General features: G+C 40.1%; 1 protein-coding gene across 3 annotated transcripts in view; it reads right to left on the minus strand.

Moving 5' to 3' along the window:
- Positions 1–2404: 2404 nt before the first annotated feature.
- LOC126191240 (voltage-dependent calcium channel subunit alpha-2/delta-3) overlaps positions 2405–24555 on the minus strand; it is a 792714-nt gene continuing 770563 nt past the window's right edge. For 2 of the 3 annotated variants that reach the window (XM_049932049.1, XM_049932048.1), the window contains exons 27-29: positions 17554–17749; positions 7855–8050; positions 2407–3227 (exon numbers count right to left, since the gene is read on the minus strand). In XM_049932049.1, coding sequence (XP_049788006.1) covers positions 3132–3227; positions 7855–8050; positions 17554–17749 — 488 coding nt within the window. In that variant the 3' untranslated portion in view covers positions 2407–3131. Of the gene's footprint in view, positions 3228–7854; positions 8051–17553; positions 17750–24555 lie in introns of all 3 variants that reach the window. The other variant, XM_049932047.1, reaches the window with a different exon arrangement.

Raw genomic sequence — 24555 nt, forward strand, 5'->3', positions numbered from 1 at the left:
ATTTTTATTGATGAATGCTCTTGTCCCATCAACTGATGCCAATCAGAAGCCTAGAGCCAAGAGGAAAAAAGGCTGTATATTACGAGAAACAAATTAGGAATAGTGGTGAAAACTGACTACAGATGAAACCCTCACATACGACTGAACCATACAAAAATATATGCAGCTGCCATGTGTTCCACTAAGGAATAAGAGGGCATAATAGTGATAATGATATATATCAGACAACACAAAATAGTGATCTGTTCCCCCTCTTAGAAGAAAATTTCTGATTATTTAGTTCTGATTTCTGTTTTACTATTTACTTCCAGAGGAGTAACACACTCAAAAAGTTCAAAGAATAACATGTATTTTGCAGTCACAACTTTCTGTCATTGGAACTGTGTGAAATAACTTATATCGAGTCCACATCTTTTACTAATTTCAAGTAGAACAAAATCATTCATTGCGGCTCTTTTCCAGTATTGATTTAGTGAAAGGAGAAGGATTTGAAAATGTTTCAGAAATCAGTAATGATAATCTTCCAAAGGAAATTTCATTTAAGAAAACCATAAAATCACAAGCAGACAGAGTGATTGGACAATACTTCCCTTCACGAGGCCAGATGCTAAGTACTGCCAACAGACACTTTTAGAGGAAGAAATATCATACCTCGCTTTCAGAACTATCAGTTCCTTCATCAGAGACAAAAGAGAGATATGTTGGGGAAGTTGGAAAGGAGGGGCAGCTCACTCAAGCCCTAGGCTGAGAGGGAATCCACCTGTTCTGAGGACGAGGGGAGACAAAATTGTTCCCTCTAAACTTGAAGTCCGAGTGGCCTACCCTCCCTTCCAACCTCCGCCAACCTATCCCACTTTTTTTGCTTATTGCCAGCACTTGAAATTTAGTCTTCTGAAGATAAGAACTGTTCAGCCATACTGTCTTCTTGTACCTTTACTGGTAATCATCTGTTATAGTCTTCAGAGTAATACAAGTAAAAATTTAATCTGAAAACCATAATTTAAGCATATTCATGAAGGTCAAATGAGAAAATCTACTTCGTACTTGGTGGAACTAGCTACTGATAAACATTCATTAGTAGCACACAGCTATTATAAATTCAGAATTTCAGAATTTTTAGAATGTAAAAGAGAAAGCAAAGGTGGAAATGTGGCACAGGATGTAATTGTCACAACAGAAAACATGCAATATGAGAGATTGCTGTACTTAAATAGGATGGCAAAAGAAACTTAGGAAATTGCACATTGTAATTATCTGAAGATTTTCCAAATATTTTGAGATCTGTCTTGGTGCATAAGTCTGAAAGTCTTATCAATATATTGTAAGTTTTTGCCTGCAGTTGTCAGTATCTTCCCTACAGCTCTTATTCTGCACAGTATTTTTAGGATGTGGCCATTAGCTGTGTGAGTATTATATACAAGAGATGCAGAAAGGACGCCCAAAACAATTACATTATAGACACTGATGAATTTGAAAGGATAATACTTTTAGAGCTCAAATGATTAAGAATAATTTTAAATCAATAAAACAGTAATGTGTGTTTACAAGATGTAATGGTGGGAGATAATGGGGATGTCAGCTGATAAGAACTTCAGGGTTAGTTGATGCATGGATTGATGTGTGGTTTTATCATGTGTTCCAACAGTTGATGTACATTGCAGATGTATATTGATTTTCACAGCACTGTGCTTGAAGATGAACCCCCTTGGCTTTCAACTGACAATATGCAAACTGGAAAACAATATATAAGCCAAGTTGCAAAAGAAAAGCCAACAGTATGTATTTATTTTCCTCTAGGCAAGGTGGGGGTACAAAACAATAAACAGGTAGTGTATCTCAACTGCCATGGTGGAAGACATTTGCCAAACAAGTGGCATTAGAAGCAATGTAGCAGACATTCAAAAATGAAGCATGAAAGACTTTTGCTGGTTTCAGTCTTTGCAAATACTACTATAAACTTCTCATATACATCAACAGTTTTTAAAGAACGTAACAAATTTTCATGTGCAATGTTGTTTCCTCCACTGTAACACATTCTTCTTTAAATACTACATTTTCTGTCACACCCAGTGTCTGTGGACTGAAAGACGTAATTGTAGATTGGTGTTGAAAGATACTGCTCAAGTGGTGATTTTTTTTTGCAGTTCAGCAGTTACTTGTTGGCTTCCTGATCATCAACAAATCTACATTTCCAGCAAACTGGAAAACAAATTTATATGACTTTATTATCATGCCATTACCTGATAGATAAATGTTGTATACATCTCTTTATATACAACTGATGTTAACTGATATATCAGACAGCCACCAAATGATGCACTAATTTCCATGCTACAAAAAGATAGTTCAGAAGTTATCTTCAGTTTTACAGTATCACACAATTAATCAAAACATTAAATACATGTTTTAAAGAGAGTGTCTATATCAATTCAAAATAAAAAGAAAGAAAAAAATATTTTTAGATTTATTGAGTACCCTAAAATTACTGGCTGTTGACATGATAAAAACAGTAATCTGGAGGTTCATGAATGACAGTCAAATATTTTCTGTCTATGGACCATTGGCAACCACAATTTTACATCACATCATAAAAAGTGAGGGAAAGCAACAGTACAAGTCAAGTAGTTTCAATAATCTTCACCTGGCACCACACCATTACTGTGTGTCAGTTTTGAAAAATGATTTATCTGAGAAAAATATTTGTAGTCTTGCACTGTTTTTGAACACCCTCATGTTCAAATTACAAAGTTGAGTATATTTGCTGTGCTTGTACACATGACAACAAGATATATTACATGTTTTATTTCATAAATAGTTACATTTCAAAAACTGATATAAAAATTCTCACCACAAATTCAATCAATTGTTCACATAACAAAATATAGCCAATAACATAATTAAGTGTTAACAGTTCGGAAGATACATTTGCAACATAAATAAATTTTGGTATTAAATTTAGTACTAATAATGCATCAGAAATAGTATAGATGCAAGTTAAATGTGAAATATTTATGTATACATTGAGCTCCTGAACATGTAAAATGCTGAGTGTAGCATTGAAATACATACTGGAGATTCTGCACCAGTCAAAATATCACAGACAATAAGTTACTTCTCTGTTATTTCCCATATTACGAGATAAAGCCAGCAACTGCCCAGCTTAAAGCAAGCATCACATACGAAACCCAAAGGTGGCTTGCATCTCCACACAGTTCAACTTCTTTCTCCTGAAACAATAGTAAGACAGGCTTATTATTTGCTGTGAAAATACTTCACATTATTGCGTAAGCATTGAAAAATTTCTATGACTAACTCCGTTCTGGACTGCACTAATGCTGAATGATGGATAGTGTTAAGTCATTTTGCCTCCTAGAATTATATTTATGAATGACAGTGTTGTTTTTAAATTGGATTAGTTATCGACAACAAATTTTACAGAGAGAAAATTTATTGTGTAAGTATTTAAGGAGCTTACCACAAGAGGTTCTATGGCACTCCTCAGCATAAAGAGCCACTTTCTTCAATATCGACCTGGCTACATCATTACCTCCAGCCACATCAAAAGTAGTAACCACCACCAAGACATCCACATGGACATCTGACACACATTCCACATCAAGAAGCCGCTTCCAAACAGCTTAGCCACCCATGGTCATGGAAAAGTACCCCTACAAACATGCCAAATACTGTACTGAGGCCTTCATAGACCAAATTTACCCTCCCCTTCTTGTCCAGAAACAAATCTCCCATGCCTTGTCCCAACAGTCACGTACCATCACATTCAATACACCAGTTCTTGCCCTGTCACTGAAGTTAAGCAGTACTGGATACAGTTATAGTTTGGACAGGTGACTGGCTGGGAACTCCAGGCACCACAGCTCAGGGACAAGCAAGTTGCCCAGGAAGTGTCAATCTGAAAGACTTGCACTAGCCATTGAGCCATAAGATATCATTATTATACCCCAAAACTCATTGTCTGGCTACAAAGGAACACCATTCTTCTGACTCAGTATCACTCAGGACTGGAGCAACTGAATCATATTTTTCACCACGGTTTTGTCACCTTTCATTGTCCCCTGAAATGAGAAATACCCTACCTACCTCTCCCACAGAGGTATTTCATCACCCACCCGACCTATTTGATACCCTTGTCAATCCCTATTCCACATCTGCTCCCAACCTCATGGTTCAAAACCCTGCAGCAGAACTTTATGGAAGACTTTTTGCATACTTTCTTCCACTACCACCACCCACTCCAATCTAGGCATCCCTCACCCCATCAAAGCCAGGGCCATCTATTAAAGCAGCTATGTGATTCACCAATTTAGCTGCAACCACTGTGCTACATTCTGTGGGCATGACAGCTAACATACTGTCTGTTCACATGAATAGCTACCACCAAAGTGTGGTCAAGAGACTGTTGGACTACCCACCACCCAGTTGTTATGCATGCTGCCCAACATGATGTGCCTGAGTTTAATGTGCCTTCACAGTCTGTGCCATCTGTATTCTTCCCAACACTGCCAGCTATTCTGAATAGGGTACATCTGAACTCTCCCTGCAACAAATCTTTCATTCTCGTAACCCCCTCTGTCTCAGCCTTTGTTATGACATGGTCTCCACTTGGATGTCCCGTTCCTTGGCTACATACACTTTCATCTTGCCAGTGCACCTGAATTGTCATTCCCCCTGCCCCATCCCACCACTTCCCTCCCATCCCCATCAGCTCAGCTTCCAGATGCTGTACTTATAATAGTCACATCCCACATCTTACATGCACATTACTACATGCAGCACTCCTATCCTCACCTATCCCTATCCTGCTATCACTCCCCCTCCCCGTTTCTCCTGTAGCCCTACTACTCACCAAGTGCTGCTTCCCTCACATACAATTGCAGTCCAGGCTAAGTACCTGGAGACAACAGAGGCTATGTAAGTGAGTTATGCTTGAGTGAATATGTGTGAGTTTTCTAAGCCTGATGAAGTTGTCCTCTCCCAGGTTTCCTCAGTGTGATTGTTCTGCTGTTATGTGTACTTGCTGCCTGGGTTCCAACCAGACTGTGAGATATTGTTGGTATTTATGGCGAAGTTCAGTTCCTGACATCCACTGTTTCCATTGATGCTCTTTCATTTCTCTGAGCTCTCAGTGATATTCCATGAAATGTAAATTCTCTCAGTGTTTTCAAACTCTGGTGGATGTGGTAGTGATGAGATTTTAATAAATGGACTGCCAGATCCCAAGTGTTATATAAACTGAAACTACCATCCTTGTTTATTAGGTTTTCTGACATCTTATTTTGTATAATCATTAATAACGCTGTCCGAGAAACTTGGTGTTTGCATGATATTACCAGCCTCATTGTATTTCATTTCGTGATTATCTTCAAGGCAGTGCTTGGCTACAGCTGATTTGCTTGGTTGTTTTTGGTTGTTGCCAATGTTCCTGGCATTCTTGACTGTTCTGATAGTCTACCCCACATAATACACGCTACATTCACATGCTCTGTGATACGTACCCAACTTTTGGGAGACTGACATCATCTTTAACAGTACAAAGAGGCTGTCCGCATACAGTAATAACTTTTTTGTGCTTCCAGGTGTTAGAATTTTTCTATTTTGGCCTTTATCAGAGGATTCGTTATATTTACTTTCGCTTACACTATTTGTTGTTTTGCTGGCTGAGTCTAGTGCAAAAAACTTATTCGATGTAATTGGTGCACCATTTCTAGTGCTCTCTTTTAGTTTTTCCAATTTCGTGACAGTTTCATGTTCTGTTTTTGGACTTTCCTGTAGTCCACATAAATTTATTTGTAATTTCAAAATATTCTGAGTTGATATTATGTTTGTTTTGTCATAAATAACACTTTTTTTGGTTTGCAAATCACATTTAACAATATCAATACAACTGTTTTTGTGGCTATTTTCCGCCACTGTTTCACTGTTTTCACTACATCACAAACTTTTTTCACTTAAGATTTTTTTGCTCTCTTTTTTGAGGAACACTATTTCTTTCTTGAGGGTTTCAGTATCACTATTTAATAATTGTATGATTTTGTTTTTTGTGTGTACCACTTCGCGTTCATCATGCACACAATCACAACAGGTCCAACAATTACTGTCACATATGAACTCCAGGTTTATGTTCGCACACCTCTCATGTAACCAGAAGTTGCATTTTACACACAGGATGCCCTTCATCACACGTTTTTTACATGACGAGTTATTATAAAATTGCTTTTCTACTGAGACTGTTTGCAGCGATGCACTTACCTACCGGCACCATCTTTACTCCTCTTGCATATTGTTCAGTACAAGCAATTAGTAAGATGGAACTACAGAAAACTAAATTTTGGGATCCAGTGTCAAAGTAAGTATTGATAGAGAGACTTGCCTTACTTTCCAAGTACTCCATTACAGAAGGAAATGAACACATTTTAATAACAACAGTGCTCCATAAAGGCAATGGACATACTGAGAGGATCAGTTTTACTTTGGCTATAATCGTGTATAAGTTTAGTATTGATAACCCTAATGAATGGTATAAGGTGGTACCATAGTTCAACTTGCCATGAATTCAACATACCACAAAAGCATTGAAAAAGCACCATCTAAATTTTTGAAAGTTAAGATGCACACACTGACTCATCTTCACATCACAAAATTATTAGAAGATGAAATCATTAATTCATTTGAAGAAAGACACAATAAACTGAAGGAAAATGCTAAGTTACAAATCAACAAGCTGAATATTAGAGAGCAGTTTTATAACAAATAGGTCTGCATGAAAGTTGGAACTATTTTTCCTGCATAAAGATGAAGGTATTATGCGCTTTTGTTTGCCTAGTATGTTCCATACCCTCAAGTATCTTCTCACTAGGGATATAGTTTCATTAGTTAAGGAATCACTTTTGGGGGCCAAAGTATTGAGTCAGTGTAATTGTTTAAACTCTCACAGAAAACTGTCAGAACAATACTGTTGAAACATCCAAAAAGAAATGTGTACAACACTGTTTAAGAAACTTAGGTGTATTACCTCTCCCATGGCAATACACAATGGAACTACTTATTTCACAACTAAAAACTTCCGCAAACTAGACAGATCACTAATGCTGGTTCCCCTATCAATGAAACTGTACAACAAAGGATTTAAATATATGGAAATAAAATTATACAGTCAGCTGCCACTTCTAATAAAGCACTGCTTTTACAGCATTCATGGATTCTTATAATTTGTTCTGTCATGACAAATGGCAGTATGTGTGAACAACAAGGACCATATGTCTCAGTCACTTTATCAATTTATGTTCCATATGCAACTGTGAGTAAATGGATAACTGAATATGACTATTATGGTTGTAGATCTTAGACTCTGCAACCTACTTGAATAATGTGATATTGATACTGTCTGCGGAGTTCCAATAGTCATTAGTTGTTTCTCTTTAAATATCTGTCTGTTACATGTTTTCAGAACTTTTTAATTGGTATTTTCTCTCTGATGAATACCCACTATGAAGCAATGAACTTTTATCACAGAATTTCACATACAGTAACCCATCACAATGTCACCTGTTCTGATGTCTACTGCAACATATTGTGCTTTCTTCAGCCTGTATGAGCTGAAGGACCAATAAATATACAATACAATAAAAAATGAATAACATATCTAATCTAATCAAAGATAAAAAAAATACACAAGGGTAGAAAAAAAGGGACTGAAATGCAGAGGGGGGAAAAGTAAACATTAACTGTGGTAGGTGGAGGAATATTTGTAACAATTGGGAAAATAGAACTGAAAAAATCAGAATCCCTTGTGTTTCTTTTTTCTCTTTGTGTGTTCTATTGCCCTGCACCCACCTGTGTATGGTTGTTTATGCAAAAAGGAGGCCTCCGCCTGTGCAGTGCGTGCCACTCTTTGTAGCATGCTAGCGTCGTATTGTATGATACCTCCACTGGCATTGTACTGATACGAGTACTGTCATCTGTTACACATAGTGAGTTCACAACCACCAGCACCAGATTACTCAACTGAACTTCTTGGATATCAAAAGGTCTGCAAAGGAAGCATCTCACAGTTCTTATCTTCACAATTTCTATTAATTTCTTGTCAGTTTAACACAAACATATTGTTACAGTGAACACAAGTAAATAAAACAGCTTTTCACCACAAAATATATTAGTTCTGCTTAAGCACAGTGAGCACAGTGTACAAATCTCATATGATAACACTTCAAAAAACAAACAAAAATAAACATATGGAGAGGAGAAATCAAGTTGCAGATAGACACAACAATAAGATTGTTACACATTGAAGCTTTTGGCCAAAAGGCCTTCACCTAAAGTAGGGAAAGCACACACACACATTCACACATGCACAACTCACATATACATGATCACTGTCTCAGGCCACTGAGGCCTTCTAAAGTAGGAAACACACACAGATTCACACAAGCATAACTCATTGAGGGCTCAGCAGCCAGAGACAGTGGTCATGTGTATGTGAGTAGTGTTCATGTGAATCTGTGTGTGTTGCCTACTTTAGAAAAAGGCCTTTTGGCCCTTTTCACAATACTGTCGTTATTCCAGACTGGGTTTTAAGTTGTTTAAATATATTGTATTGTTGTATAAATGTATTAAATTATTTCAAAAATTTTAAGGGAAAGGATGGGGGGTAGGGAAAAGGACTGGCGAGGCTTAGGGGAAGGGATAGAGTTCAGAAATTTGCCCAGAGCTCCATGTCAAGGGAGATTTACCATTGGATAAAGTTGCCCGGAACCTGGTATCAGGGGAGGCTTATCACACAGTAAGTCTCCCCTGACCCATGGTTCTGGGCATCTTTTCTGAACTCTACTCCTTTTCCCAAACCTCACACGTTGTTTTCCTTCACTCATCTTCCTTCCTCTTCAACCCTTCGGCCAGAAGGAGGATCTGCTCGCTCTGAAAGCTTGTGATCTTTAATACCTTTTACATGTGTATTGTCTTGCTCCTCCTTGGGAAGCAGATTTTTTATCTATTCGATTACATTACATTATATTACTTGTAATAACAGGAAAATTCAATTGATGGAACTGTTAACATGCAAAAAGACAGAATGACTGGACATTCTATAACTTCAGGAGATAAAATCCCAAATACTGCAGATTGGAACACTTAGAAGCAGAAAAAATTATTTCTAGATTTCAGAACTTGTACATTCATCCCTCAGGGAGGAAAGAGGTATAGATTGGGGAAGATCAGAAAGGAGAGCTTTGTCATCACACCCTATCTTCAGAGAGATCCATCTGCTGTATCAAGCTGGTCCCTAAGTATTACGGACAGTCGCAGAACTTTATATATTATCTCAAAAAATAGAAAGTTACTTAATAAATTCTTTGTTTGTTTTCAGATACATGTGTACAGTCTTGGCACACATTGAAATATCCACGCGGCAGTACAGCCGCTAGATGAGCCAGCGCAAAATTATGCAACCACAGATAAAGTGGAGTGTTGTGTGGCAATTTGTTTTTTGCATCATATGACACAGTGATCAGGCAGTACAGACACTTCCAGTAAGGTCAAACAAATCTGAATGACAAAGCACTAAGTGGCACATCATGCTCCACAAAGAACCAGGAATCACAATTGAAGTGTAGCTCCTAGTGCTCAAAGACAGTCATATCACAATGGAGGTGATAATGGGGCAATGGAAAAATCAGGTAAGGATTAGTTTACGACATCTAGTACAACATTTGAAACATGACAAAGGGTTTCATGACTGCTAACCCACATTCAAAACGACTGCCAACTGAGGCAGCAAAGGAAAATTTGCATCTGTGACAGGTCAACCCAGATTAATTCTTTAGCTGCCTGATTACCTTGGGTACATCACTATGACTATAAGACAAAAGAGCAAAACAAGCAAAGAAAACATGTTGATTCTGTTATAGTTGAGAGCAACCGGCGAGTGGTGCACGGTGGAGAATGGAGACTCAGAGCTACCAGGCGGGGCAGCCACTGGAAGTATCATTAACAATGAACAGATAGGTCAGATGAACAAGTAGCAGATGACAGACACCATGCTCGACCAGGACACAACACAAGGCAAGTCGGCAAGATGGAGGTGATAAACATGACGAGGCAACAATGTCGCAGCAACAATCCAAACAATGACACATGGAACTGGAACATAGTACAGCCGAGATGCTCACAAGAACTACAGCAAGTACCAGACTGCTAGGGTAGTGCCACACAGCCGCCCACATACTTGGCAGTGGGAAATGCTATTGGCCACAGACTTCATGTTGTACAGAGAGTGGCGCACTCGCACAGGGAAGCTTGTGGTGCAGGCATGCCAGAGTACAGGGACCCCTAGTGGGTATCCAGGTCCATACCCTTGTGACGAAGCAAGCTGGGATAATTTTATGACCTGAGCCAAGGTCATGAATGTAGCATCAGTCATGGTGGGCACCATGTGCACCACATACATGTATCTGGAGTATGCACCCACAATGAGTAACAACATTGATCCCAAGAACAGGCCCGCATGTGGTCCCAGGGCCAGCGAGGCATGGGCCAGGGTTCAGATGATTGTGAAGGGCAGGCAAACACACCATGCACCCACGGACCAAGCGTTCGAAGTTACCACCAATGCCAGGCCAATACACATGCTGGCAAACCAATGTCTTCATAAGGGACATCCCCCAGTGTCCATGGCGTAGCAAGCATGGGATGCAGGGGATCAGGGTGCGAGGGGAGATGTGACAAGGCATCTGCATTGGAGTGTTGAGAGGTGGACTTGTATTGGATAACGTGAGTGTAATTGTGTAAGAACTGGAGACATTGAGCAGTTCACTCTGGAAGGAGTGTTTGTGGGCCAAATACGGTAACCAAAGGCTTGTGATCAGTGAGGAGAGTGAACTTCATCCCAAACAAGTAGATGGGAAACTTCTGAATGGCAAACACAATCGCCAGAGCCTCTTTCTCAACCTGAGAATAGTTCTCTGTGCTTCGGTAATGTCTTTGACGCATACACAGTGGGCTGTCCATAGCCATCCTCATTCCTGTGAGCCAGGACTGTCCCAAAACATAGATCAAAGCATCAGCTGTCACAGCCAAGGGGCAGTTTGGAGAGAAGGTAGTCAGCCAAGGCGCGGACTTCAGCATAGTTTTGAAGTGGAGAAAAGCTAGATCACGAGCAGGAGTCCAGTTGATAGGCACCCCTTTGAGATGCTAGTGATTGAGAGGGTGTGCAATGTCAGTAGCCTGGGGTAAAAACTTTAAGTAGTAGTTAACCTTGCCCAAAAAAACCTGGAGGTCAGATAAATCCTTGGCATGGGGAAGGGAGTTGATGGCCATGATGTTGTGATCTGACAGACAAATGCCATCTTTACTGAGCCAGTGCCCCACATATTCAACTTCCAGTTGAAAGAAACTACATTTTTCCAGCCAACAGTGTAGACCTGCGGCCTGCAGTGTGTGAAATAAGGTACCGTGGTTTTGCAAATGCTCGTGGCGTGTACGGCCGGTGACCAAGATGTCATTGAGATAATTGACACAAGCCGGGATAGGCCATGTGAGCTGCTCCAGGTACCTCTCGAAAATGGCTGACACTAAGGAAATACCAAATGGAAGGAGCTTGTAGCTATATAATATGAAATTTGTGTTGATGATAGCAATGTTCTGGGATGCCTCATCTAAGGGTATTTGGTGTTAAGCCTCTGCCAGGTCGATCTTCGAGAAGTACTCGCCATGCACAAGTTTGGCGAGAAGGTCTTCCTGTCGGGGAATGGGATGAGTTTCAACCTGGGACTGCTTGGGACTGTGCACTGATTGTAACTCTGAAATCCCCACATAGGCGAAGGGAGCCACTGGGTTTCCTGATCACCACTAATGGGGTCACCCAAACACTCGCTTTCATGGGCTCAATGATGCCAGCAACCTGCAGGAAATCAAGCTCTTGCTTGACAGCCGGATGTAAGGCCATCGGAATGGGCTGAGCCTGGAAGAACCACAGCTGAGCATCTGGCCAGAGAGCAATGTGTGCCTGGAAGTCCAAGCACACCCTAAGTCAGACTGAAACCGAGAGGCATAGCCCGAGCACGGATTGTCAAGGTCCTAGAATGGGATGGCAGTGAGAATGACATTAACTTTGTCAGATATCAAAAAGCCAAACAGTGTGAAAGCATAGGGTCCAAAAACGTTTGAAGCCGAGGGATGGTCCACCACCAGTAGGGTCAGGAGACAGGGAATGCGTTTATAGGTGGCCTGGACCGAAGACTGCCCACGGAGGGTGACAGAACTGCCACCATATGCAACCTGTCGCCGAGAGGAGGGAGACAGCTGCAGTGAACCCAGGTGTATATAAGTTGCCAGCTTGATCAAGGCAACAGTGGCCCGCATATCGACTGGGAAACAAATGTCCACGTTAAAAATGTTTAGCATGAGGAACAACTTCTGTGTCAATGAGGTGTCCAGTGGGACGACTGATTGCAACGTGTGGATGGTATCCTGATACTACGTGGGTGAGGGGCAGAAATGGGTTGAGCAGCTGCAACAGACAGATTGGAGATGGCTGTCTTTTTCACAGAGCGTGCGCGTCATCCAGCGATGGGATAGTCTGCGTGAGAGTGGGCGGAAAAGCACTGCAGGCAAGATGTAAGTGACCCATGTGACCACCGATGAGGGGCGACTGGTGGCTTTGAAGCCACAGAGACGTCGGACAAGGAGGAGTCTCGATGACGTCGCTCTCTGTGGGCTGTACCACGTCAATGGTGCAAGGGAGGCACACATGAGGAGGACTCTACTATTGCCACCTGTGGCCCCGCCTGAGGCGATCATTAGCCGCTTGCGTGATTTCAAAGGAGTGCGCTATGCACAGAAAGTCTTCCAGGGGGGGTTATCGAGTTTCAACACAGCCGTGCAGACCTCGGGATCGGCTGCCAGTTGCACAACAACATCATGAATCAAGGAGTCTGCATACAATGACTTGCAATGCTGATTGGTGCAAGTGAAGTCGCATTTACAACTGGCACCCTGAAAGTCTGTGACCCAAGAACGATATGACTAACCAGAATGTATTTGGTACTGGTGGAACTCAAACCAAAATGCTACAACATAGTATCACTGTGAATAGTAGTTAGTCAGCAGTACACATTTCTCATCAGTCCAGTGGGACGACTGATTGCAACGTGTGGATGGTATCCTGATACGCCGTGGGTGAGGGGCAGAAATGGGTTGAGCAGCTGCAACAGATTGGAGATGGCTGTCTTTTTGACAGAGCGTGTGCGTCTTCCAGCAATGGGACAGTCTGCGCGAGAGTGGGCAGAAAAGCACTGCAGGCAAGATGTAAGTGACCCATGGGACCGCCGATGAGGGGCGACTGGTGGCTTTGAAGCCAAAGAGACGTCAATGGGCAGAAACAGTGGCAGATGTGGGGAAACATCAGAAAATGGGGCACCCCTGACAACAGTGCCAACTTGGGAAGCAGAAAGTACGTGTCCAGTGATGCCCAGGACAAGAATGATGACTGCTGTAGGGAGTCATCCATGACCTGAAATTCTGTTTCAGGCAATGTAAGTATGTTTCCCAGTCTTCCTCAGCATCGTTAATGGGCAGAAACAGTGGCAGATGTGGGGAAGCATCAGAAAATGGGGCACCCGGTAGCTCATGCAGTAGGGCATCCCGTGCTGTCACTTCGTCCGATTGCTGGGAGACATCTAACTGGCACTGCTGCCCCTGCACGGGCTGCTGCTGTTGCTCCAGGAAACAGACCAACTTAGCCTCTATTCTACCGAACCTTTTACCTTGTCGCCAATGTTATAGCCGAGAGTGACCGGTGCACGGCAGAGAATGGAGGCTCGACGCTGCCAGGCAGGGGAGGTGCTGGAGGTATCCCTAACAGCAACCAGACAGGACAGATGAACAAGTAACAGACAACAGACGCTACGACCGACCAGGACACAACACGTGGCAAACCGGCAAGACGGAGGTGATAAACACAATGAGACAACAACACGCAGCAACAATCCAAACAATGACAAATGGAACTGGACCGCAGTATGGCTGAGATGCTCGCAAGAACTACGGCAAGAATCAGACTGCTGGGGTAGTGCCTCATAGCCGCCTTAATAGCTGGCCGTGGGAAACACGATTGGGTGTGGACTTCACGTGATACAGAGAGTGGCACCCTCGCATGACGAGGCTCGTGGTGCGGGCGTGCCAGAGCACAGAGAGCCCTAGTGGGTATCCAGGTGCATACCTCTAGTGCACATTCAACTTCCGCGTCTTCTGACAGCAGAGATTCACCACCATCGAAAGAAGTGATAAACCAGTCATCATGCTGTGGGGCTAACAGATTATGATCATAAAAGGCAAATCGCCACAGTGACAATACTGTAATCTCTTGACGTGGTTACAGAATGCTTTGAAGATGAAGTGTCACAGGAAGCTGTGCAAGGGGATGCTTTCCCTCCACTACAGTACCAAAGCCCATTCTGCATAGGATACAGTCATACATTCTGCTTCTTTGGGCTATCAAATTTTGCCTCTTCCCCCATATTCATCTGACATGGCACCCAGTGACCTTTCCTCTTTCCTCGGTGGAAGAAACTGTTTGATGGCAGACATTTCCAAAATAACAGTGAGATGATTTTCGAGGCCTATGTTATAGAATACCCAAAATGCTTCTATAAGTAAGGTCTCTAGAAAGTTATCCACCAGTGGAAATAATGCGTCACACTGAAGGGTAAGCGTGCAGAGAAGAACTAATATCACCAAGTGTCATAATCACAGCTTCTCTCTCTCTCCCCCTCTCTAAATTACTTAGAACTTTATGGATACCATCATACATGAGCTCAAGGTAGGTGGATAGTGAATTTACCACCTTGTTGTGGTCTGAAAAAGTGGATATTGTTACTACTTTATTTCCCTGTGCAGAGGTAGCCAAGAGTGAGAGTGGTATTAAATTAAGGTCCTCTCAACCTGAGATCTCTCTGAAGAGCCCCTCCTTTCCAACCTTCCCAATGTAGTCCTCTTTACTCTCAGAGGGAGGAACATACAAGCAATATTAGTCTGGAATCCACTTCCTGGCAGTCAAGTGCAGCCAGTCATTTTATCTCACTGTAATATTAAAAAACGCTTCAAAGATGTTCGACATTACACCATATCTGCAAACTGGTATGGGCTTAGATTCAAGGGCAGCAGAGAATGAAAAAAATAAGCATGAAAAATAATTCAGCTGTGACACAGAAACAAAACAATAACCAAAACAAAGACATTCTGTTCAAATGTATATGTCGTTGCACATCAAAAAAACCAAAATCTGCTGCTGGGTAAAATTCTACATATAGCCCCACCTTGTTCACTGTAACATGATTGGTTCCTTCTCGGCATTGCATTCACAAGGTGGTCAATATGTTGCTGCTGAGGCCTATCCCACTTTTCAGTGGTGGTCCTCATGAGATCATCCATTGTGTGAGGACGTTTCCTAAAATTGAACACTCCTAAATTAGTTTCCACTCAGCAGACATTGCAAGTGTCTTCTCTGGTTGATTCTTGTTTCCTGGAGGAAAGTTTTCACAACTTGGAGGCAATGTGCTAATGCATTATCATCTTGAAAGATGAACCTCTCACCAAAATGTTGACTGTAAGGCTGGACAACAGGATGGAGAGACTGTCCCAATACTTCACAGCCCTCAATTTAGCCTTGATAGTGATGAGACCCATAAAACATCCACACAACACTGCCCCCAAACAGGACTGAAAAAACTCCCTGCAGAATCCATAGGAACTTTACCCGAGATGTATATTGGGACCTGGCCACCTCCACACTCTTCTATGTTGATCATCAGGTGTCAGATGAATCCTGCCCTAGTGGTGAAGAGAATCCAGTGTCACTGATTCAGGCCACATCCCACTTCCTTTGTGCTCCACAGTGCCGGTGGAGAAGGAGGGGGAGGGGGGTGGGGTTCTACTGTTATTCATAATGGATGCCTAGATGCCTAAGGCGGCCATGTGGAGATGGTTGTGAACTGTCAGAACAGACACAACCCTACCAGTTGCTTTCAAAAAGGTGGTTTGCAATTCTGTGGTGTTCACCTCAGGATATCTACGTAACAGAATCTGTTGGTAGCATTTTTCAGCTGATGTTGTTGTCTGCGGCAATAGCTATGAGGCAGATCTTCAGTGGTCTGTGTCTCACAATAGTGGTCAAATGCTCAAATGACATCTCTGTGGTGTACGCCAATTCAGCTTGAAACACCCTGTGGTAAATCCCTTCTTGCATAAAGGACACATCTCTTAAACTTCAAATCACCCTTTGGCACAAGTTGTCGACTGAACAGTGTACACAAGCCGTGACTGGAGACTCAATGCCCTGTATTTAACTGAAAATGTAGCCTTATATTTACACCAATGACACAGGTGACGGTACATACACAAACATACTCCCCCCCCTTTTCTTCCTCCCACCCGTATGTCATGAGAGTGATGCAAAACCATTTCTGAGATTTTCCATATTTGATATCTCGTGAATAAAATACAGACTCTGTAATTTAAACCTCAGTTTTTATATTGTTCTTGTAATTCTTTTATAAATACGGTCTCCTCATTCCTGCCATCCTTGCAACAAGAAGGGACTGGGGTGATTTGTGACAGCATTTTATCATCAGCCACAATCTGTGCTGACAACACCTTATTGTCAGCCTCAATCTGGTACTTGTTACATATTACTGCACACCCTAAATGTAAGTATTTGATTTCCCAGCAGCATTAACTCTTCATACTCTTTCACAGCAACATTAACTTACTTTCATTCCTGACAAACCATTACTTATCTTTCAAGTATTGATACATTGGGCATGATTACTTTTATCAGACAACCACTGAAGTTGCCTAGTTCCATTACAGAATGAAACTGGAGAAAAAAACTGTGATCGAAGTAAGCCCTTCAATGGTTGCCTGATGATCATCCCCACCAATGAAGAACAGAAGATTCGTATCTGCACTATACATTCACTGTACTAGCTAAACAGAAGATGGGGACTGAGTATGTTTGATTATATGCTGACTAACATGCTGTTAGTAGACTTCATTATTTTTCTGGTGAGCTAAATTATCATGCTGAAGCAACAACAGGTGGTAACTGTTTCATCGGGAGGCATGTTGGGAGCTACAATAGTGAGGACTGTGAACAAATATTTGATTTGTCTGAAGCACCTTCCACCATTCTTTAAGAAACTAATCTCTCACGTTTTGGTGTTATAAACTGAAAATCAGTCAGATTGTTGACATTCATATAACATGAGTCAACTCAAAAGCTTGTCCAATCAATTTTTTCTGATGAAAAGAGTGATGAAAAGCATCGATTTTTTGTTAACTCTGTAAACCCTCAGGGAATTAAGGATTTTCAAATTGTGTTGTAAGTGACAACTTTTATATACTTTGTTAATATTTTAGTATTATACTTTACATCAATTTCCTTCACAAATGTCAAATACCTTAGGCACACAAAACAAAAAAGATACCGGTAACAGAAAAATATAGGCCAAGAGCTTTGTCTTGCCAATGTATCCAACACACCTTGCACACTTACTGGTGATACTATGTGAAATTCGTGGAAGCGACCTATTTAGTTTATATAATGTCACCTCCATGTCGCAAGGTTGTGGACGTGTTCGTTTGATAGTCCACTTTTCATACTGCTTTTCAGGTGTTTTCCCACCTTCAGATGACACAATGTTTTCCTCTTCATTATCTTCATCTCTATACTCTTCATCTGTAATTGTGATTAATTACAACTGTTCAGTTATTTGTTTCACAGCATGATAGATTTGGTATCAAGTTATGATAAAAATAACTTTCGTTAATAATATTCTACATGGCAATGAAGTGGGAAGCAAATCCTAAGATTCATTAGATATAAGGGAATAAGTGGCACAAAATGTTGTTTTTATTAACATCTGGGTGTTCATTCATTCATCAATTTCAGTAGATCTTATCCAGTAGCAAAATTGTTTGGGCTGAGGATCATTATGAGAAGTCACAACTCTTATATGTATAAAATAAGGAAAAAGCAAGTACTTTTGGAGGGGATTTGGGGGAGGGAACTTAACATTTTGAGTAACCAGGTCGTAGAATGAGAGTTGATAAAGGGAGCATTAACTGCCAATGTGGCAGCCAGGAAGAGCAGGCTCAGGTAAGCAGTGACCAGGATATGGGATTTTCCCAGTGGGTTCACAAAGGCATGGCTGTGGTAGCTGGAGATCACAATGGAGAATACAATGAATGAAATATAACATGTGCATGGCATTTTTATGGAAACTACATTAAAGACCTACTAAATACCTACATGCATTGTTAGATAGTAAATTAAGCTTCACCAACTGTGTTGCCACTATTAAAGAAAAAAATACAAGAAAGAATACCAGCCTTGAAGAGACTAGCTGGAGTAAACTACGGCTGCACTCAGAACACCTTAAACAAAATAATCAATACAATTATGAAACTTGTTGTTAAATATGGAGGTGAAATGACTCCCACAGCACAAAACAAGATAGACACTTTGGATAGAATACAGAAGCAAGCACTTTGCATCATAACCAGAACAATCAAAATTACGCTCACACAAAAAAACTTTCCATCACAAAAGGAATCAAAAAATAAGCAATAAGAATATTCACCAAAATGAACACCTCACAGAATGCAAACTGGATTGAAATCTGGCCTGAAACATCTTTAAAAACACAAACAACACCAATAGCAGATGAAAAAGTTTTTTGAATAGCCTATATATAAATATAATTACAGAGGATCTCAAAAAAATTGTCAACCTTTTATGTAGATGTAAAAAACCAGTGGATGGTGGAGAATATTACTAAGAATGAGACTTCAGATATGGTTTTAAAGGTAACTGTGATAAAGATGTTACATGACAAATAACCAGAACCAGAATGGTTTAGAATATATAGACAGATCACATATTCATGACAAAGCTGGAGCTGGGGTGCAATGCAAATTGTTTTCTCAACACTCCCCTATTGGGCAGTGTACAACGACGTTTTACACTGAAATATATCAATCCAACTAGCAGTTAACATCCTTATATAAAGAACCTGCTTATTTACAAAAGCTGTAATATTGGTTACTTCTACAGCAGCCATTCAAGCTACCTCAACAAACCTCTCCACAGGAACAACAACCATAAATGAAAGAAGACAAATCTTAGAGTATATAATGGACAGAAATAAGGAAACAGTGTTTCAATGAATATCTTCACAAGTAGGAATCGACGGAAATGAGAATGTTGACCAATTGGCCAAGAAAGGAAAACATATAGAAGCTAACAAAAAATCCATTCCATCTGTCACACTTAAGAAATTTATTCACAAGATAATTATGGAATCCCAAATTACCCCATATTACTAAGTAAATCAAAAAAGAACATTAAGAAAACATACAAGACTGTTGGGTGCTATTCAGTAATCAACTGAGGAAGGAAGTAGTATCCAATTTTTGATTAATAATGGAACCTGATTGCCTAGACCAACATTTAAACAGGATAGGAGTTCTTCTCACAAACAAATGTCATATTTGCAGAATTACTGTTATGGATTCAGGTCATTTACTGATATGCTCAGGACTGGAAGCAGAAGATAGAAGGAAGGCAACATCTGCAGGTTATGCGGTATGCCAGAAATTACAAGTTGTAACTGTCTGCAACACTTGTTTTGCTATTACATTTACTTATCTTAATTATTCTGTACATCTGCATATTTTACTAAGGTGCCACAAATTTTATGTTATAACTTTCCTGCAGCTTATGTCACATAATAATAATAATAATAATAATAATAATAATAATGGTTATTATTCTTATTATTACTACTATTTTCAAAGTAATTTTGTATGAAACTATGCAGTGAGATGTTAAATAATTATGGCAGAAGAAAAATTATGGTGGAACATTCCATCGATTAAATAATTATGGATTACATTTTAATAAGGCCACATGTAACAACAATGACAACAATATTACAGACTTACAAACATGACACAATAAAACATGATACACTACAAAATTCTTGGTAAAGAGATGAACACATTGCAATGTGAAACATAATAATATGACACGTATTAAGCAAGTTACAACTGTTTTTAATTATGAATATAATGCTCAATAAAAGAAATTAATAACAATTAAACCATTGGAATGATCATGTCATATGAAGACACTTCAAATCTTGCATGTATATCAAAAGTTACAGGCAATTTTATAAATGTTATATATGCTGATGTGCTGCAGCTATAAATTCGCCAAAAGCTACGTGTAGCATGAGGGCAGTATGAGTTACCTAGTTCCTCACCTAATCATTCTGAGTAATTACTGCCTATGGGTAACTATTAGATAAAATTTAAGAGATTACTTACATAAGTGGCCACCAACAGAAATTATATTAAAGCTCTACTGAAGTGTGAATAATAAAAAGTAACAAATGTGTATAAAAGAAAAGTTATCTGTAGGACAGAAGAGTTCTCTTTCTTCCAACTGGCCATATTTATTTCCTAATTTTCGCATAACTCTTGCATTACCAGATGTAATCATGTTTATGAATTTTGCTAATAACTTACGTAAATTGTTTTTGTAATGAGAGGTTGCAAAATGACAGTAATAATTGTGCATTGTTCTAATAATACAAATATAAATGAAAATAGTCTTAGTCTTGAATGGTGGTCATTGTTTCAAAATTTATCATCTATATCCTCATCCTCTTCAAGCCAAAATTCGGTGCACGGCAGAGGGTATGTTGCACTACTACTACTACTACTACTACTACTACTACAACTAGTCATTTCCCTTTCTGTTTCACTTGGAAATCAAGTGAGGAGAAGTGTACATAACAATCCTTTATTAACAGTGTGAAAATCTAATGGAGGAGTGTGCTTAGTATAGAAATATCCACACTTAACAAACAGAGAGAAATGGAGGAAGACAGAGCAGGTTGTATTGACAAATTGCTGGTTGAATTCAGACAGGTGAAGTACTTTAGTTCAGTGGACTTAACTACTGGATATTGGCAGGCAAGACTGCATGAAAATTCGACTCGGTACACTGCATTTCTGTTTGACGAAAAGTCATACCAATTTAGAGTTCTATCTTTTAGGTTAACATCTCTGTAGCAGTGTTTATACATGCACTGGATGCAGTTTTAAGTAATGAACTACTAAAGGAATTAATCTTATAGCTATTTGATATGTTACTGGTTTCTAGGACCTGGGAATAACATAGTAAATTATTAACTAAAACCTTACAAAAATTTAATGAAAATTGTATTTCTATTAAACTACTGGAATCACACTCTGGTAAACAAGAACTGAAATTCTTATCATATCTAGTAGGAATACAAGAATAAAACCACATACAGAATGATAAGAGTAGTCAAGGACAGTCCAGAACCTAGAAATGTGAAGCAATTACATTCTTCTTTAGGACTGGAAGGATTTTAATGGCATCATATAAAGGTCAGCTTATGAATGATTCCAGAGTGTCGTCCTTATTAAAAGAAAGGTCAAAGTGGATATGGGATGCATTGAAAGCCTTTCAAAATATCAAACAAGCCTTAATAGATGCACCTTGTGGCGTTGTCCAAAGAATGGGGTGCCAAAGCAAGGCTGGCACCTCAGAATGAACCCACAGAAAATAAAGGTCACTGCATGCTGCACTGATGAATGAGAAATGCCAGTGTAGCCATGCCTCCTAGATCTTTGGAACACCACCATAATTGATGGACCTACCAGTGTGTTAAGTATCTTAGGCAGAACTTTATATGAACATTATATCAATTATACTCCAAATTAAGAGTCTTGTAAATTTGTCTGTTACAAATAATACTCAGAGATAGTTGTAAATACCCAGAGCATTCCTGTGGAACTGGATTTTACCAAGTTAAGTAGATCTTCATACCTATATTGCAATAAATTGAACTAATATTTTCAAACAATGGAAAATCCAGGATGGAATGTAACAATATTATGAAAAGGAAAGTTGCTACTCACCATATAGGGGAGATGCTGAGTAGCAGATAGGCACATAGGCACAATGGAAAGACTGTCTACTGGAACTGTTTCTGGAAGTTTCTACTTTGTGACAGTCTTTTTGTTGTGCCTATCTGCAACTCAGCATCTCCACTATATGGTGGGTAGCAACTTTCCTTTCCATAATATTGAGCTAATATTTTATGTTTTGTAGTTCCAACCAATCTCCTCCCAAAGCAAAGTAAAGAACCCACTATTGTACTGCCAAGTGCATTTTCCTATGGCACAACACACTTATACTAAAACACCCAGTGATGCTCAAAACATTTACATTCATGATGGATGCCTCGGAAGATGGCATGATATGTGAATTATTTCAGGGTGAATGGGACCCTAATTTATGACAGCATAGTACCATTGCCTTTGCAAGTAGGATTTTAAATAATGAGTTAAATACAGGTACTGGAAATGGGCTATTAGCTATTGGATGAAGCATACAAAAATTTCAAGTACTGATTTGGGGATCTGAATTAGTTATCTATACTGATTATCAAATGTTGGCTTTCCTTATGGAAAGTAGATGAATACATAACTGATTAATGGGGGTGGGTGTTATTCTTACAGGAATTTTAGATATAAATTAATTACATAAAAGGATCACAAAATAAAGCACCAGAGGGATTATCATGACTCTCATTAGGAACGAATGAAATGATTAGAACAGAAGAACTTGGGGTTATTTTTGGTACAAACTTTTTAGCAGCAAGTTATACCAATAACATAGTAAGAAAGTTAAACAATGGAAAATCCAGGATGGAATGTAACAACATTATGAAAAGAAAAGTGGGAAGATCAGTTTGGATTCCGCAGAAATGTTGGAACACGTAAGGCAATACTGACCCTACGACTTATCTTAGAAGCTAGATCAAGAAAAGGCAAACCTACGTTTCTAGCATTTGTAGACTTAGAGAAAGCTTTTGACAATGTTGACTGGAATACTCTCTTTCAAATTCTGAAGGTGGCAGGGGTAAAATACAGGGAGCGAAAGGCTATTTACAATTTGTACAGAAAGCAGATGGCAGTTATAAGAGTCGAGGGACATGAAAGGGAAGCAGTGGTTGGGAAGGGAGTCAAGACAGGGTTGTAGCCTCTCCCTGATGTTGTTCAATCTGTATATTGAGCAAGCAGTAAAGGAAACAAAAGAAAAATTCGGAGTAGGTATTAAAATCCATGGAGAAGAAATAAACCTTTGAGGTTCGCCGATGACATTGTAATTCTGTCAGAGACAGCAAAGGACTTGGAAGAGCAGTTGAACGGAATGGGCAGTGTCTTGAAAGGAGGGTATAAGATGAACATCAACAAAAGCAAAACGAGGATAATGGTATGTAGTCGAATTAAGACGGGTGATGCTGAGGGAATTAGATTAGGAAATGAGACACTTACAGTAGTAAAGGAGTTTTGCTATTTGGGGAGACAAATAACTGATGATGGTCAAAGTAGAGAGGATATAAAATGTAGACTGGCAATGGCAAGGAAAGCGTTTCTGAAGAAGAGAAATTTGTTAACATCAAGTATAGATTTAAGTGTCAGGAAGTTGTTTCTGAAAGTATTTGTATGGAGTGTAGCCATGTATGGAAGTGAAACATGGACGATAAATAGTTTGGACAAGAAAAGAATAGAAGCTTTTGAAATGTGGTGCTACAGAAGAATGCTGAAGAGTAGATGGGTAGATCACATAACTAATGAGGAGGTACTGAATAGGTTTGGGGAGAAGAGGAGTTTGTGGCACAGCTTGACTAGAAGAAGGGATCGGTTGGTAGGACATGTTCTGAGGCATCAAGGGATCACCAATTTAGTATTGGAGGGCAGTGTGGAGGGTAAAAATCGTAGGGGGAGACCAAGAGATGAATACACTATGCAGATTCAGAGGGATGTAGGCTGCAGTAGGTACTGGGAGATGAAGAAGCTTGCACAGGATAGAGTAGCATGGAGAGCTGCATCAAACCAGTCTCAGGACTGAAGACAACAACAACATTAACCATATAGTGGAGATGCTGAGTCACAGATTGGCACAACAAAAAGACTGTCACAAATAAAGTAAACGATAGACAGGTGCGTGTACACAACACACAACACACAAAACACACACACACACACACACACACACACACACACACACAAAAAACACACACACACACACACACACACACACACACACACACACACACACACACGACTGCAGTCTCAGACAACTGAAAGCACACTTCAAGCATTAGCAGCAGTGCATGATGGGAGTGGCGACTGGGTGGGGGTGAGGAGGAGGCTGGGGCAGAGAGGGGGAGGAGTAGTACAGTGGGGGTGGCGGACAGTGAAGCTTTACAGGTTATACACAGGGCTGCGGAGAGGTGGGGAGGGGGAAGTATCGGAAAAGGAGAGAAGTAAAAAGACTGGGTGTGATCATAGAATGATGGCCGCGTAGTGCTGGAATGGGAACAGGAAGGGGCTGGATGGGTGAGGACAGTGACGAACGAAAGTTGAGGCCAAGAGGTT

The sequence above is a fragment of the Schistocerca cancellata genome, chromosome 6 (genome assembly GCF_023864275.1).
Source record: "Schistocerca cancellata isolate TAMUIC-IGC-003103 chromosome 6, iqSchCanc2.1, whole genome shotgun sequence".
NCBI classification, from domain to species: domain Eukaryota; kingdom Metazoa; phylum Arthropoda; class Insecta; order Orthoptera; family Acrididae; genus Schistocerca; species Schistocerca cancellata.